General features: G+C 41.6%; 1 protein-coding gene across 2 annotated transcripts; it reads left to right on the forward strand.

Moving 5' to 3' along the window:
• The first annotated feature begins 9,016 nt into the window (after window positions 1-9,016).
• On the forward strand, window positions 9,017-17,704 carry LOC311507684 (E3 ubiquitin-protein ligase MARCHF3-like). 2 transcript variants are annotated; one of them, XM_084572127.1, is made up of 5 exons: window positions 9,017-9,916; window positions 12,080-12,390; window positions 13,560-13,764; window positions 13,849-14,058; window positions 16,006-17,704. In XM_084572127.1, the coding sequence occupies exons 2-5, from the start codon at window positions 12,137-12,139 to the stop codon at window positions 16,165-16,167; spliced, it is 831 nt and encodes a 276-aa protein (XP_084428253.1). In that variant the 5' UTR covers window positions 9,017-9,916; window positions 12,080-12,136; the 3' UTR covers window positions 16,168-17,704. The 2 variants fall into 2 exon arrangements, with proteins under 2 accessions (XP_084428253.1, XP_084428252.1); XM_084572126.1 differs by having other exon boundaries at window positions 9,019-9,853; window positions 16,006-17,703.
• The last annotated feature ends 658 nt before the right edge of the window (window positions 17,705-18,362 follow it).

The raw sequence follows: 18,362 nt of genomic DNA on the forward strand, positions 1-18,362 counted from the left end.
TGTGTGATGTAAGCCAGCCAATCCAGATACGTCAAGACGCGCAACATGAACCGGAAATGGCAAAAACTGCCTTCAAAATAAAAGACAAATAAAGGGCACCGGCTGAGGTGGATATGGTAGGCAATCAAATTACGAGTCGAACAAAAATTTGGATTTGAAAATTGAAAAAAAGTGACATATTGTCAGTTTTAGAGGGAACACTGATTGAACACCCTCATTGCGCCTGTGTAACATAATAAATTAAGTTTAGCAGACAGAATCATGAGAACAGCATTATAGTGTTGGGCCAACACTGTTGGCCAATTTAGAATCACCAATGAACATAACCAGCATGTCTTTGGACGGTGGGTGGAAGCTGGAGTACCTGGAGAGAACCCACGCAGACACAGGGAGAACATGCAAACTCCACACAGAAAGGTCCAAACTCTGACAAATACTCTGTATTAAATGTCTGGTCACAAGCAATCCTTGGCATCCCTATCTTTGACTGAGCTTTAAGACTTTAAACCTTGCACCAGTGGGCCTCTTGTCTATTAGGCTCCAAAGCCGGTTCACAGTGAGATGGTTCAATATTCATATACATGCAAACAACTATGATTAAAATCCGTCATAAAGGTACAGTGCAAACATGTTTGTTCCCTGCTATAAAGTGCATGCAAAATATGCTCTGTAGTTTTTTGTTTTTTTTTCCATTTCCGTGATTATCAATTCGGTTGTGTTTACGTAGAAACTGCCAACTTGTCTCACAGTTTTGCTTAACAAAAAGAGGAACAGAAAAAGCTCTGGAAGCTGCAGCCACCTTCTCTCTTCAGACGGAAATATTGCTCCATTTTGAGATTACGGCAAGAGTTGCGCAACACGGCGTTTTATTTTGAAGGGAACGCTCAGTGCCTTCCCTGCGCGGCAGCTTATCTAAGTCAACTTGAAATAGTGACCTTGGAAGTGAAATCATGTGACAGTTGTTGTGGAGATGAGTGGGAGGGCGGACAGAGGCGCTCTCCCCTTACCGTTTCAAAATTCGGATACGGCAGCCAGAGTGTGTAAACAGGGAGGAGCGGTACACAATACACACGTGTTATTTCAGAACATTCTGAAATCAAAGTAGCTGTAGCGTAAACAGAAAACACTGGGATCAGGCTCAGAGAAGTAAATATGCTGAGTAGTTACAAAGTACAGCAAAATGTGACTGACTCCTCAGGTCTGGTGTGAATGGCCTGTCGCAGCACATGTGTCTAATTTGTAATGAAAGCAGCAAACAGAGAGAAAACAAATGATGGGAGCCCTGTCTGCCCTTTGCGAACATTTTCTGAAGTTCACTTCTAGTTGATGTGATGAACTTATCAGTAGACTAAACTACAACAACAAGGCTAACAGCCAGTCTTATCCACCACAGCACAGCTCTCCAGGACAATGACAAGAAAGCCACATTTATCACCACACAACTTAGTGCACAGTGCTGAGGGTGGAGATAAGTTAACAGGCTCAGGCAAAGTGTGTCACCCAAGTTACATGTCGGTATTATCCACTCGGATAGCGCTCACCGCTTTAATCTTTCTTTCTTGCTTAGGACAGGATGTTTTGTTTGTTGCTAACGTGAGAACCACTTTAATACGTTGTTTTAAAGTTCACTTCAGTAATTTAGTTTTTATTTGACAAAAAAGTGCAGGAGTCACAACAGACAGATTCAGTAAAGAAGACTTCAAGCAGCAGTAGCCAAGCTTAAATTTACTGGATCCCAGCATCTCATAATGTAGTCTGAGAGAACAGCGTCCCCCATATCAATATGTGACATTGCCAGAAGTTTTGCTGTGTCTCCCAGCACAGTCCCAAGAGCATGGAGAAGATTCTGGGGGACAGGCAGTTCCTTCAGGAGAGCTGGACAGGACCGTAGAAGGTCTTCAAACCATCAGCACTAAACCCCAGGAAAACATGCTCTCACCAAATAAGAATTTGTGATATATTCATGGATAACCCCTACGCACGAGGATCACACACAGAAAGCTTCCACATTAAATACTTATTAACCATATGGCCAAGACAAAGTAGCACACACCAACAGGCTCGTACAGGTGAAATGTGCAGACGCATAACGTCACAGGTGTGAGTTCAGATCCAAATGAGTTGGAGGATGGGTGTGGTTTAGCCTCAACATCCCTCAGTTAGTTGCTGCTGTGGTCCCCCTGTGTCAGACAAACAGACAGGTATGCAAACACCACAGAAGGCAAATACAATAGTGCCAGGACTGGTGATACAAATCACTGGAGAATGGACCATTGTGTTTCAGTAGAAGTTACGATGCTATTAAACTCAGCTGCAGAGGTCTAAGTACCTCCGTAGCTGTACTTGAAGTTTTCTTTCTTGCAACTTGTAGTTTTTATTTCTGTGCTTATGAAATAAGTGTTGTTAAAAAAGATTAAAGTTTTGATTTTAAGAGCAAGTGTTTGAGACAGACTTGTTTGAAAATATACATCACTTTTTGCACGGTGTCCCCTAAAAGAGTTACATATACATTGAGTGAAAGAAACTTTATGCTGCCAACTGTTTCTGACTACCAAGCAGCCAGGGGCTACCGTGGATGGATCGAGAAAAAGTACCTCACTCTAATGCCTGACCAGTTTCACTCATTGGTTTCACTGCTTAGTGTGCATGTTCCTCACCACCCCACCCAAAAATCACACGAAGCCCATTGTCCTCATAATGTGATGATGTTATCAAAACAAGAAGTCACTTTTCAAGATGCTGGAGGGGTCAACCTTGCTTGCAGATGGAGGCTGACAATGAATTCCTCTTCCTGACCATTCTGAGCAAATCCATCAAAATGACACTCTTTGCTCCACCTGTCTTCTGCTCCACTGGACCCAGTAGCATTCGGAAACTTTAGAAGAGCTGTATATGTTATTCATGTGTTTGAGGGGCCACAGAAATCCAGTGAAGCCACGTGCCAGAATTTGCTTAGCAATAAAAAACAAATGGATCATAGTAAGCTGCTTATACTAATGATGAGCAATGGGCCGGTTTTAATGGGAGTTTCTTTATGTTAGCTGCTGAATGACTGAATAGTTTAGTGAGATGTGGCTTTGTCCTCTGGAGACATAGCGAAAAGCAGTCATACAAGAAAGACTGGCTCACAGGTTTGTTCACTTTTCCTTCTTCTGCGTGGGGGTAACTGTAGTGGTGTTGAACAACGTCTCATGAACCGCCTATACAATCTGGCCTCTGAAGCATTTTAACATCAGCATTAAAATAAATATCCCAGGTTTCCCTTCTTGTAAAGCTGTGTCACTGTGAATATGAATGCTATGGTGCTGCAGTTTCCAAAATATTGGGATAAAGCTCTATAAACTGGAGATCTACTAACAACACTACTACTGAGGTATATTACAGGAAACAGGCAAAGGGGGATTTTAATATTACAACATGACATTAATGTGTTTTACTTTTAAATTCTCTGTTGATGTTGAAGAAATGTTCACATTAATGTGCTTGTACTTTACCAAGCTAGGCAACATTCAGATCAAATTTTATCTGAGATGGAGCAGGTTTGAGTTCACTGATACATTTAACACATTTTAGTTACTAGGTTGGAATTTATTATTATCTGTCCACGATAACATTCCAAGGAGAGGTGCAGAGAGGTCTTTAAAGTACAAGGTCAGACACCTGAGCAGAGAAGACACAAAACAAAGTAGGCTGCAGAAATCAGTGTTTTTATTGAATATTGTATTTAGTGCTGATACTGCACATGCATACTCATAACATTGCACACTTTACAAATACTGTATTATACATTATATTATATGTATATTGTACTCATAGCTTTTTGTCATTTTAATGCATGACACTATATTTGGTAGGTAGTCCATGCATCATGGTTTCCAGAGTTCCACCACTCAACTTCTGCCCAAATATTTAGATAATTTAGTTATACGGTTATATTTTACAATTTTTCTAAAAAATGTTTTTAATTTTTTTTAATCCAAAAACTTCTGTTTTACCTCTCAGCTGGTGTCTGTTCAGCAGTGACACATGGATTCCCCTTCAGGCATCATAGTCAGTTGAATGATGGTAAGGGCAGACAGGAGAAGAGCCTGCAGGTCACAGCTGTAGGTATCTTGTACATTGAGGAACAACTGCCCCAGAAGCACTTGATGACATTCACATAGATATTTCCCATTCCTGTGGTGGTAAAGTTGGTCAATACGTTTGCTTTGTAAAATTAACAACGGTCATTCTTCCAAAATATTGTGCTACAGCTCCACCTCCTGTTAAAATGAAGAATTACACAAGTATTTTGAAAACTCCAAAACACTGCTTCACTGTTGAAGTAATTTTTTAATACGCAACTCTTCACACAGAAAAACGGATGTGTAACATTTCAATTTAAATGCAGTTCAATTGGATTTCGTTCATACAGCGTCAATAACAGTAGGCTACAGATCGTCACAAGACGCTTTGCAAAACCCACAGCAAACATTTAATGGCAACTCACAAAAATTTTAATTTAGTTTTACAAATGGTGTTAAGTTGAGTTTTAGATTGGGTTAAGGTGGACTAATGATTTACAGCATCGGTCCCCTCATACCAGGCCAAGGACCAGTACCTGGCCAAAAAGCATTTGCCGTGAGGAGATGATGTTATTCTTGAATAGTCGAGTGGTGTGGCTAAATTAGGGTGGGACAGGAAATGGTGGTATCAATGGCTCCTGAGGAGGCAGAGGAAACACAAGGAGGAAAGCGATTTCCCTTCCAACCAGAATCTTTATCTAAAAGAATCTAATGTGTGGAAAAATCTTGTTTAATGACCTCAAGGTGCATGCATAGCTACAGGGCTACCAACAACAGTCCAGAAAGCTGTATCAGTTTAACACCAAACATTCACCTTAACATTAACCTCTGTCACGGCAGTACTACTCTACTTTCATCTGCTGCCTGTATCAGTTCACCATACCATTAAAAATGTGAGAGCGAGAATGATTCCTCAGAACACCACCGCTCCTATACTCCACTCCAAGGCTGGATTTTAGTCGTTAGCAAAGCTGCAAACATCAGTGGGATTCTGCAGTAGATTCTTTTAATTAGCTTCCGTCCATTGTTGCAAGATGGCACGCTACAGACAACCATCCTGTTTGAAGGCAAGTTAATGTCTGTGTCTCGTCACATTTCTCATAAAAAATTATTGTCTGATGAGTGCAAAGGCTGGATTACCAGCAATGTGAAACTTTTCACTGGACCACTATTAGTTGTTGGTGGTTGGATTCATTTTTTAAGAATATGAACCAGTCATTCTGACTTTTAGAAAGTCTGTGTGCTCACAGGGTACACGGTGGCATTTAATCACATTACAATAGTGGACCAGAATGTTTTGACATAGAGGCTTGAAAACATTCATTCCTTCATCTTCTGCAACCGCTTGTCCTGTGAAGGGTCGCGGGGGGTGCCGGAGCCTATCCCAGCTTTCATCGGACGAGAGGCGGGGTACACCCTGGACAGGTCTCCAGCCTATCGCAGGGCTAACACAGAGAGACAGACAACCATTCACACTCACATGCACACCTACGGCCAATTTAGAATCACCAATGAACCTAACCAGCATGTCTTTGGACAGTGGGTGGAAGCTGGAGTACCTGGAGAGAACCCACGCAGACACAGGGAGAACAGGCAAACTCCACACAGAAAGGCCCAGTCAACCTATGGATTAGAACCCGGAACCTTCAGTTCCCTGCAGTTTTTTAAGCAGCTGTGGCCCAGCAGAAGTTCATTGTGAAACAGTCCGTCAAAATAAAACAAAATACATCCAAAAAAGGAAAGGAAAGAGAGGAAATAAAGAAGGCTCGGCCAGCAACTCGGAGACACAAGGAGGCAGACCGGTATTAACTGTACACAAAAGTGATGGGAGACACAGAGGACCTCAAATAAAACACACAAGGAAGGAGAGGCTAACACAACACAGAGGGAGACAATCAAACTGAGACACAAGGAGGGAACGTATTACAAATTAAAACAAGAACACAAGCATAACCCAGAACAATAACAGTGAAGCTATGATCCCAGCCTAGGCCCTCATGGTCCAAGACGCGCCGGGGGCAAAGGTCTTATGATGCCTTCAGAACAAAACGACTGAAGCAACACAAAGGAGGAGGGGGAATTCTCATCTTATGTAAAAACACAAATGTCTTACTTTATTTCTTGTTGTCCATCTGACTCTAGCTCCCTCACAGGTATGAACTTTAGTAGACTATGATGTGCAGACAGCAAAACAACTAACTGTACCATCGCCCTCATACTAGTTTGTGATTGCTCCAATCATTATTGCTTTATTTTCTAAATCACAAATATGACATTACAGCATTACTAACCCCACCTCCATAACTGTGAAAAGGACCTCATAGCCCTCCTTCCTGCAAGGAGCCATGAAGCTCTAAGAATTTTCCCCACCACAAATAGCAGAAAGTTGGTCTGGAACCGCTTTTTAGGGAGTGGTTCCAGGAGGTACTTGATCTATGCATCGATAGAAACACACCCCGTGATGAAATACAAACACGTACCAAACTCATATTATGATGAGAATTTAGTCTAGCTACAGCGGGCTATCTTATAAGAGTCCTAGTGCCACAGTTGCATTGGAAGACTGCCCTGCTCCATGAGGCTGTGGGCTGCATCCTGCCTGCAAAGAAAGCTTGCATATTTGTCTATCACTACAACAAACTACACCAGCCTCATTCTTTAAAACGAGCTGAACATCGTCATTTTCTCACATTAAGTTCTTGCTGCATCAGACACTAGACTGATGAAGTGATGCAACCACAGACCTCAGCAGCTCCCCCATCAAAATAAAATAAGTGCCTCTACTTTCCGCGGAAGCTGAGAAAAGCAAATCTTCCACCCCTAAAACTGCACCATCTCAACAGCCTGCTGCAGATAGTAAGGACAGCTTCCCTCCATCACAGCAATTTAAAACACATGCTAAATCCACATAGGATGACCCCACATACCCCTCACACACACTCTTCCCTCCTCTTCCATCTGGGAAAAGGTAAGGGAGCATTCCTTCCCACACAACCAGACTGTGTAACAGTTTCTTCCCTCTAGTCATCAGACTCATGAACTCGCTGAAACTGGACTGAACATACACAAAGTTCACACACTTACTCATAAAGACAATCAGATCATGACCTATATCCAGGTCTCTGCGCACACATCTGTATATTTGCACTCACTATATTGCTAATTAGTTAAAATGTTTACAATCAAGTACCCTTTATTGTAAGTGCATTATCTCAAGTCTTTTGTACTGTTGGTATTTTACTGTCTGTCTCTGCACTGTCTCTCGTCTCTGCACAGTTTGTGCTGTTTGTATTGTCTGCATAAGCTTGCACACATGCACTTTATGCCCAGTCCCTTGTATTTTGCTTAGTCCTGTGTCCTGGTGTAGCTCCATGGTCCTGGAGGAACATCGTCTCTCACCTTTTGAACCTTGGCTTTGACTTCTTGAAAACACACACAAAAGATTACAAAACCCTTTACAGACACATCCATTGCAAAGCAAGAGTGGGCCCTGAGTAGTTCTTATTCCACCGGTCTTTCCATTCCAGGAAAGATCCTTCCTCCTGTTATGCTCAGTGCAGTCTCTAAAGACTTGCTCTGATGAGGCCTCTTGACAACAGTCTGTATCACCAGTACAGCAGGAAGCAAGGTCAAAAACACATTCAGTTCACTTCCCTTGTTTATCTCCTGCTTTACTCTCTCGTGGAGCCCACTAGTCATGACATCAGAGATGTGTCAGGCCATTGTTTCACACTTTTTCAGTCTTATGGAAATTGGGCTGCACTTGCTGTGAGACATTAAAATGAAAACCAGACTGCATTTGAACAGGAACTAACAGTTACACAACTACATCTGATTTTAAGAGATAATATGAAACCACAGTGGTTATTAGGAAATAACAAAGAGTGAAAATGTTGATCATTTCACTTCCCTCCCAGAATAGTACTTAATTAATAGCTGCATACCACAATTCATTTGTTGCAGTGCTGCTTACTTGTCGGATCCTTACTAATGGTTTCGTTTTGATAATCTATCTTCGTCTTCGTCTTTAAAATCATAATGAAATTTCCACTTTAGCAAAACAAATAAAATGGTTTCGTCTATTGTATTCCCGTAGTGAATATCTTCAATAAGAGACAACATGTTTACATTAAAATAGATTCTTTTTATAACTAGATATTTTTCACATTATAACCAGCTTTGCTTATGTTATTACAACATACAACAACATCAGGCATAACATTATGACCATCTTCCTAATATTGTGTAGGTCTCCCTCGTTCCTCCAAAACTGTTGTGACTCATCAGAGAATGGACATGGACCTTCTGAGGGTGTCCTGTGGTGTCTGGCAACAGAATGTCCGGGTGACTGGGTCAACACCTTGTGCTGTTCTTCTTTTTTTTTTTAGTTGTCCCTAAAGTGTTTTAGTGCGTGTGCCTGTGTCAGGCTGCATCCTGCTGGGAATGGATGCTGCCATCAAGGAGAGTGCTATGCCAAAAGTTTTCCAGCAGAACATTGTATTGTCACAAGATGGTCAATGTGATTTACTTCTCTTGTTAGCGGTTTTAATGTTGTGGTTGATTGGTTTACAGGCATATGCACGTCAAAACAAGAAACAATATAACTAGAAATAACTATTGTTATAACATAATGCCTGGATGAGATGTGTGTGGAGAATTGATAAATTGAAGAACATGGCTCATTTACATTTGTTTGGGCTGAGATGTGGCAGATTATGCTGTTACTAATACAAGATTTAGAAGAATGACTCTGACCCTCTGATGTGTTATAATGTAACGATGTAGAGAAGATCGCTCTCTCATGTTATATCAATAGGTTATCATGATAAATAGTAGCTGTCTTGTAACAAAAAGAAAAGTTTCTTGTTATAATGCGATTACTTTGTATATTGTGCCAATCTTAAAATATCATCTTGTCATGATAATTAATATTTCTTTTGCAGCTTACATAGTGTTGTATATTTATCTAACCTCAGAAGATGGCAGTTGTGTAGAAGAAGTAGGAAATAAGTTCAATGCCATGAGTGGGTAGGAATGTTACACCACAAAGTGTCACAATCTGAGTACCAGTCATACTTGCCTGGAAAGCCATTTTCATTTTCCTTTTCACAGAAAAGATAAATTTAGTATGATCAAAATCAAAGCCAAGCCTAAACGGTACAAGCAAAGGTGATAGACAATAAAGAAGACAATTAACCAACACAATTTTAGCATTCAGTTATACTGCAGACAAGATTTGATTTGGTAGTTTGAAACCTCCTGTCTTTTCCTCTTGATTCATGTCTGAGTAGTTGTTGAAGGAAATGCCGAAGCAGGCCTCTTAGCCAAGCAATCGCTGAAAACAAACACGATGAACATAAGGCTGGAGTCAAAACTATTATTAAGGAACAAATATACTCCTGTTAACGGGGTTAAATCCAGGTCAGGAAGAAATAATCACAAGTCGCTTGAAGTTAGGGTACACAGGGCTTAACCACACACTTCACATAAAATGTAAGTATCCAATTAGACTATCTGTACAATGAACATAAACCAGAAACAATCAAACGTGTTGGTACGGAGTGCAACACAAAGCGTGAGGAGCAGATTGCAGCAATGCGCATGTGTGGCCCCAATGTATCATCCTCCCGTCCAGTAGGTGGCGGAAATGTACCAAAAAGGTTGCCAACCAATGAAGAAGAAAAGGACTTTACAGTTAGATACATTAGAGAAGTGACGGAGAAATTGCGACCTAATAAATTTCTTTGCGCTCAAGCTGGCCGTGCCGTATTTCCGGACGTCGTCCAAAGGTAAGCGAACGCTATGGAAAAGAAATAAGACGGGAGACGCGTTCGTCGTGAGCAAGACCTGCGGTAACTTCCTCTAAATGTGGCCGTCAAAACAGCGCCTTTCACTTCTCAGACATTCCGACCGCCTCATGACTTGAGCTGAACGCCTCGTCGCTGTTTCCTGACAGGCCAGCACCGACGGAGGACACTGAATATTGCTGTCACTGCAGTTGTTCGCTAATTCTGCTCTGTAGCTCTTGTTAGGCTGGAAGCGCCATTCGTTATCGGTTGAGGAAATGCATTTTTTAGCTAGCTAACCCAGCAAAAATGCAAGACATCAGTAAACAGACGAAAGCGTGACGTTAGAGCGTAGAGGGCGTGGCCTAGATTACTGGTACACAAACAGAACTTCTCCTCTCATGTTAATACATTCCTCATGTGTTAGTATGCTGGATGGGAAGTAATTGTGAGGACACTGCCATGCCCCAGAATGCGTCTTGTTTTGACCTAAGACATGCAGTATTATCTGCTCATCCACCTCGACAGAAACTCTAATTTATGCTATATGTAAATTCCTATATAGCATAAAACACTGTCTGGCAAAAGATTGTTGTTAGTGGAGGCCTCTGTGGATCAGTCTGGGATCTAGTGAATCTGGAGGCCAGGTCAACACCTTGTGTGTGTGTGTCTGTGTCAGGCTGCATCCTGCTGGGGATGGCTGCTGCCATCAAGGAGTGTCATTGCTATGGGGTGGGGGTGCCTGGTCTGGTCTAGGTGGGTGGTACATGTCTAAGTAACATCCACATGAATGACAGGTCCAAATGTTTCCAGCAGAACATTGTATTGTCACAAGATGGTTATTTGCTGAGGCTAAAAACTATTGATCTTGCCACAATCACTACTACTTTTTTGGTGCATTAGCATTTGAAGAATTGTATCTTTTAATGTCTGTTTGGTTCTGGGGATTTATACTTTTTTTCACTTTCAAAGTGAGCAAAATATGTAGTTTTCCTAGGGGAACACAAACTTGTGCGTTCCGTCACATGTACAGTATGTGGCAGTTTTTATTGTGTTGTAGATTTCTCCCCATACATGTACGTGGCAGAACACCAACATCCAACTCATTGAAAATATAAGTGAATGGAAAGATCGGGTCAGTTCACAAACCTTCTCCTGCTGCAACATTTAATCTCAGCTGTTGTCCCAGGAAGTAAAGGTTGTCATACTCAAATCAGTAACTAAAACCTAGAAAATGAAGCATAGGTGGGAATAAACTGTAGCACTTCCCTCTTTAATTAAGGCCATGCTAAGGCCACAGAGATGTAGCAAGTTTAAATAAATATGCTGCTGTCAAATTTGAAGCAGAAGCGGAGAAATTATCTTCGCGCTGCATTCCATTTAAACGCACGCCCCTTTAAGCAGCTGCTGTGTGTGTGTCATTATAGTGTGGCAGTGGTTCATACAGTGCATACATTGTTCAGAATATTCAGTTGCAGCCCACATTTCTCATTGACCTTCATGTGTGCATGTACTGTAGCTGAAGCTAGCACACGTGTGGTTTCGTTGGGTTTGAAAGGATGTGGTAAATTCCATAATTGCAGATTTTGCTCTTTATTCACGGATTTTAAAGCACTCCAGAAGGTCTATTTGTGTTTTGTGTGTTCCAGTCAGGTCTGATCTGATTTGTACAGTCAGAGAATGAGTGCTTCAGGACTGGGTATTGAATTTCAGTGTCGAATGCCTGCTAGGATTCTTAGGCTTGTTCTCTAACGTCTTAGTTCTGATGTTCAACAGGGGCATTTCCACACCTGAAGCATTTAATTTTGATTTATTTTTTGTTTTGTGTGGTTTTGACCTTTCCCAGGCTATAGTCTCTCACAGTTATGAGAGAAACATGGTGTAAACGTTCCTCTGTGTCACTGTAAAATCATTGATGTAGAGATTTGGAGACCAAAAACATCCTGTGTCAGTTCTGAAAGTCTGTGAATTTTTTTTCCACATTCTCACATGTGACTACTGTTCATGCCACCTACATTTAAAAATCACTTAATTCAGGTCAGTGCAGATAGTAGCTTGTGCCTGTAAACACATATATACATATATCACATTCTTGTGAATATACTGTATATATGTCAATATGTGTATATTAGTACTTAAATCTGTACTTGAGTACAAAACAGTTGGGTTGTGGATCTGTTTTTTCACAGATCAGCAGGTTCATCTGAATCCCCTCTCTTGTTTCTATAGATGGGAGATGCCCAGTGAGACCTTCAGAGCGTGTTCAGCATTCCACTCTGTGCCGTCATGATGACCAGTCACTGCACACTGTTGCCAGAAGGTTTGCCAAGCCAGTGCCTGTCAGTCCATGTGAGATCCCAGTCTGAGCTGGAACTTGGTGAATCCATGTGTGGGTGCTCCGAGGAGCCACCTCTGCCTGGTAAACCCATGGAGGAGTGCAGCGTGTCCACCAGTGACCAGCTTCAGTACTACGCGCAGGTGTCGTCCAGGCTGGACGGTCAGCTGATGTCTCCGGGGATGGATGCTTACACCAAACAGCGGTAGGTCAAGGATTGTGCTTTAATTCAGTTTATGTATAGTTCAGGGTTTTTTTTTTTACAACAGTCAGTCTGACATCACCAACTCAACGTACAGCTGCTGCATCTTGATAGCTTGACTTTGTTGTATTCTATGTACTACATACACACAGGCAGCATATTTTTTTTTTTAATTAGAGCTGTCAAAATTAACATGCACATTTCTTTTAACACCACTATTTTTTTGACTCCCATAATACAGTTATCATGACTTTGGCCCGCAATATAATTTGGGAAATCAGGAAGTGATCTACAGTAACTCTGTGGAAAGCAAGCACAATCTGATGTGTGGTTGTAGTAATTCATTTTACCCTGCAATATGCCCTGTATTGTCAAAAATCCCAAAAGAAGCCGAAGATGACAGTAAGCAGAAAGAGACGGGCTGAAATGGATAGATGGAGAAACAGATCTTATGAATGACAAGTTCAGCTTCAAAGCCCTGCCAAATGGTTCTCTCTACAAGAACAAAGTTATCGCCGCTATCCCACTAGTACTGTATTTTTGAGGGCTTCTTGTATATCACCATAATATTACCACGAGTAATATTATAAAATACCATGTTCTCTCTTTCCCTTCTTTGTCTCTCTTTCATGCATTTATTTATGCATATAAATGAAAAGATTATCTTATATTATCTTAACCTCCTATGTTTTATAGATATTCTGTACCAATCTTTTTTCTCTGTCCTGGAATGGTTTGTGTCAAATGAATGAAAGAAAAAAACTCCTGGACAACAATATTCTGGACAATATTTGTTATAGCTTTGGTTAAATCAAGCATACTTGTCCCCTCTCCTGTTGAAAAGAGTTATAAAAATTGTATCCCTTCCAGGTCTCACACTTCTGAGTGCAGTGAATGTGTTCCAAGAGTCTGTAGTATAAAGACACGTGTGCCTGGTTAATGATTATTTCTGGCTACAGTTACACCATGAAGACAAAAGAAACCCCAAGCGTCTCAGAGATGGGTCTTCAGAGCTTTAATTACATTTAGGGTACTCCCAGCAGGCCAGTCTTCACATCCTAGTTATCTTTTAAATGGAATGCATGGCATGAATGTGTACAGCACATGTATCTGAAAAATGACACTCACACAGTAATTAATGTAATGTGTACGTGTCTTATTCTCCCCCTCAGTACCATACCAGAGAACCCCATGTGCCGTATCTGTCATGATAGTGGAGCCCAGGAAGAGCTGCTGTCCCCCTGTGAATGTTCAGGGTCTCTGGCTACCATCCACCGCAGCTGTCTGGAACACTGGCTGTCTGCCTCAGGGACCAGCTTCTGTGAGCTCTGCCACTACCAGTTCACTGTGCAGAGGAAGTCCAGGCCGCTGCTCGAGGTAGAGGACGGCCCGGAAAGATTAAGTTTCAGTAATTTGTTCCTTGACATTTGACGCTGACTGCTTTAATCCCCGGTGGTGTAGTGGCTGCAGAACCCCGGTCTTCGGCAGGAGAAGCGCACACTGTTTGGTGACATGGTGTGTTTTCTGCTCATCACGCCTCTGGCCACCATCTCTGGCTGGCTCTGCCTTCGCGGTGCCATAGATCACCTTAACTTCTCCAGTCGAATGGAGGCTGTGGGGCTCATTGCGCTGACCGTTGCCCTCTTCACCATCTATCTCTTCTGGACTCTGGTTGGTATCCAAAAGCGTGTTTGTGGGTGATACACATTTTTATTATATAAGCTGCACATACAGTTTAAGCTATATAAGCCAGGGGTGTTGAATGGATTTTAGTTCAGGGGTAACAGGACCAGTAATTTAGCAGCATAATAACTTTTAAATAACAACAACTTCAGATTTTTCCCTTTGTTTAAGTGCAAAGAAGTACAATATGGAAATGTTTACATTAAATTAACTATGCTTTTACAAAACAGTTTACGCACAACCTGTCATTTCTTAAGAAAAATCTTAAGTGCAATTTTGGTGCGTTGCTACCACCTGCTGTTAAGTTCTGGGCCTCAGTGTTGTGTTATGTCTGCATGCTAAATGAAACAGTCCGACCACTAATGGACAGATCAGGAATAGGTGCCAATTATATTGAAAAATTGCAGTGAATGTCTTCAGTGTAATTTTCACATTGGTTTTGGCCTGTGGGCCATATGTTTGACACCCCTGATATAAGCTATACTCCCATCAACCTGCCCAAGTATATACTGGCAGATTTAGGTTCTTAACTACAGTCCATACAGCCCTACAGACTGACCCAGCCAGAGTCTTCCAGGTCTGTCCTCAGCCATACTAAACCATAGACTGTATAAAGATGGATGGCAGAACAGCTCTGCAGTATGGGTCATAAACTCCAAATCCTCCATGTTAGTGGATAGGACTTGGGCCAAAATAAAACACTAAAGTGCACGTCAAATAAATTTTTTTTCAAGGATGGTTTCTGTCATTTTAGTTAAAATAATACGGATGCATACTCAAGTGTCCATTTTTCTGATAAGTTTTAGTTAGTTATTTGACGCTATAGAGACAAGATACGACATCGAGATGACTACCCATTGCCATGCCAACCGCTCTGTAAAACAGTCCCGTAGACAGTGAGAGATGTGGGGGAGAAAAAAATAAATAACTACATGTATGTATAAGCTAACGTTCCTTTGTAACTGGTGGAGGTAGAGCAGAGTGCAGAATTAATTAAATAAAAACACAAGTGAGTCTGGGCGAGTGTGAGCAGGTCATTAATAACGCGGCTCCACGTGTCTCTGCTCTCGGAACGTACTGCATGAACTCTGGCTTCAAACTTGCAAGATGTCCCCGCCCGTATCTCCAGGAAAATAGCGTCAGTTTGGACAATGCGAGGAAGTGGGGACGCCTTGTCCATATTTACATACAGTCTATGCCCTGAACCCACAGAGCTCTGATCTCAACATCAACCTACCTGCCAAGTGGTCAATTTACATGTGTGTACAGTTCTTGGTTAACTGATAAAACATTGCAGGGTGTTCTTTAGAAAGGAATTAAAATGATCATTGGGGCAGACCTAGCTCAAAGTCAAAACACACATTTCTTCATGTAGAGTCTCACACTTGGGGCGTGTTGATGCCTGTGAGCTCTTCAGAGAAGTAGCAGTGTTGTAGTTCCGCAGTCTGCACAGTGCAGCAGTTGTGCTCTACTAGTGCGCATCAAGAGACGGTACACATTGTGGTTAGTGTGTGGCGCACATCTTGATGCTGGCCAAAAACTTCACATGACTTGATGCAACTGAGAACTGTAGCTGAACTGTATTTGTTTTTCAGTGTGGTCTGGCATACGTGTTGGTTGTTTACAGACTCCATTGAAAAGGACCTAAATATTACATTAAAGATGTGTGTGTGAATGAGGGCAAGTCTTTAGAAAGTGGCTTATGTGCTGATCAAAAACACTTTATATACACTTCCCAAAAAGCATAAGTGGAAGAAGATAGTGTGCATCCGCTGAACAGTACTAACCATGCACAGTGAACTCAGATATGTCCAATATACAGAAGGTGTTGTGGAAGGTGTTTTAATATGTCATCTTCTAACTGAAAAATAAATCTTAGTTCGTCATGAAGATGCATTTTAGGTGACGTCCTAATGTGCAATGTGTCTTTCACAGGTGTCTCTCAGGTATCACTGTCGACTGTACAGTGAGTGGCGTCAATCCAATCAGAGAGTGGTCCTCCTTCTTCCCAGGTCACGCAGTGATGCCTCAGCGCTGCACTCCTTACAAGGTCTTTCCCAGCGAGGGAAGCAGCCGCTCAAAGAGTCGATGGTCTGAGCAGAGACATCCCCGGGACAGGCTCTCACTTGGGACCCTGTTCGTCTTCTGTTCTCAGTGCACTTTAAAGCTCTGATGTTCTTCTAGAGCTGATGTCACATGTGTGAATGGCCACAGGTCAGATGGTCCAAGCAGCACTTTTCTCACAAACTCAATGTGAACATGGTTAAGGGCTGTCAGCCGACGAAGCAACCACCTTGGCTCCTGATTGGGACTGCAGTGTTTTGCTCGACAAAATGAAGTAAAAGCTGTGACAGTAATCCACAGTAAGAGGTCTATATAAAAGCTCTTTGGAATTTGACTTTATTAATGGACACATTATGGCTTTATTATTACTTCAACAGTTTGACATTTTGGAAACTCCAGTTTCAAAACATCAGGCTGATCCTTTAAGAACAATTAACGTGGAGGAAAAGATGAACAAGTTTGATGTGAAGTTGGTTCAACTCTTTTCGGAGAGTCACACGCCTCAACTGAATCACAGCCTTAAGAGTCGTCTGCTGTTACAGGTGCATGTACGCCAACAGCTGCAGTCAGTGTGATTATGTCTTGTCTTTGGCACTTTTATTGATTAAACCAAAGGTTATTTTTTTATGTGAAACATTTGTGCTTGTTCAGGTTCGTGTGTGTTGATGTAGAAAATAAAATACAATGTCAGTACAATCAAGCTGGTGTGGTCATTTTAGATTGTAGGATGTTTTTTTAGAGTTCATATGAATCTTTTGTGTATTCTGATCCATTGTTACCACTTACCGGTAATGGAACTGAGCCATTTGAACCTGTGCTTTACTCACTGTTAAGAGTCCAAATGTCTTTCATGATACAGTCTAACTGAACTACGGATTGGCTCAGACAAATGAAAAAGGAATAGCATCAAACCAAGGGCGCCATTTGAACATGTTCGAACACATTCAACATGTTTGAACATGTTCAAATGTTGGATGTTAAGGATAAACTGGCAATGTCTAACAAAGAGAATCCAACTATATCCAAATATTTCAAACTGAAGCTCCATAGATTTTTTTAGAGACTGTAAAATATTGAAATATGCTCAGTTTGACTGGAAGTACCGAGAAATTAAAGATTCAGTTAGGAACTTCAACTCCTCACTGTTTTGAAATCAAGTATGCTGCATATATTTATTCAGTAAATGTGCTGTTCTGGCAGGCATGAAGTGCACAGTGCTGCTGCACAGAAACTTCTTGTAATGCAGCAAGCTTAGACTGCACCCCACACACTTCCTCTTTCTTACCCTGCTGTAAACACCTTTCACACTTCTGTGACATGATGGCACATGTTGTAAAAGCATAGATGTGAAACTCAAGATCTGGACGGGCAAGTTACTTCCTCCGACTGGCAAAAAAAAAAGCACCTAGAAGCAGTATCAAAATTGAAGCCTCGTCGGGGGGAAATCTTGCCTGCCGCCAGCACATCTGGATCAACCAGAGTGGCGGCAGAGACAAGTGCCATGAAGAGATGAAGTTCAAACGAATCTAAGGTCTGTTTGATGACAAGAGCTGCTTCTTAACTGCTCTGCATGGTGATGTACTGTAAATATTGTAGAGTGGCACATAGTAACTGACTTCTACAACAACAGCCCTTGTTTCTTCTATCCACAGATCTTCCACAACGCTACAGATTTATTTTTTGGATGTTCTTAACTCCACACTGGCCTTCCTGTTTAAGTCCTTACCCCAGTGTTTCACATCTCATGCTTAATCCTTCCAGGATCTGCCTACATCCTGGGAGAGTATCATGGCTTTCTGGGTAGTCACATTCATCATTTACGCAAACATTTTCTGCTTATCCAGACTTGCGCTACTTAGTCTCGCCATTTTCTAGTTTCACCGCGTGCATCTGCCCCTTTTGAACAAACTGTTTTAGGAATCTTTAACTTTTTGCGCATTAAAAACATTTATTTGCACAGCCACCTCGTTCCTCTCCATTACGCCTTAAAAACTGAAGGGCGGCCCTCACCTTCTAATCTACTTGCCACGTGTGAGCTCTTATGTGCCCAACCAACATGTCAAGAGTGGAATCTGTTCCCCACAGTTCTTTCTATCTTGGTCTAATTTAATGTAGTATGTATTATTTCATTTCGGTGTGCTGATTAAGTGAAATTGTCCAAATCCCCACAATCAGGACTGTAAATACAACAAAAATGGATGCCAGAACCACTTGAAATGATCAGTTGG

This window comes from Chelon labrosus (genome assembly GCF_963514085.1).
Source record: "Chelon labrosus genome assembly, chromosome: 22".
In the NCBI taxonomy this organism is placed as follows: Eukaryota; Metazoa; Chordata; class Actinopteri; order Mugiliformes; family Mugilidae; genus Chelon; species Chelon labrosus.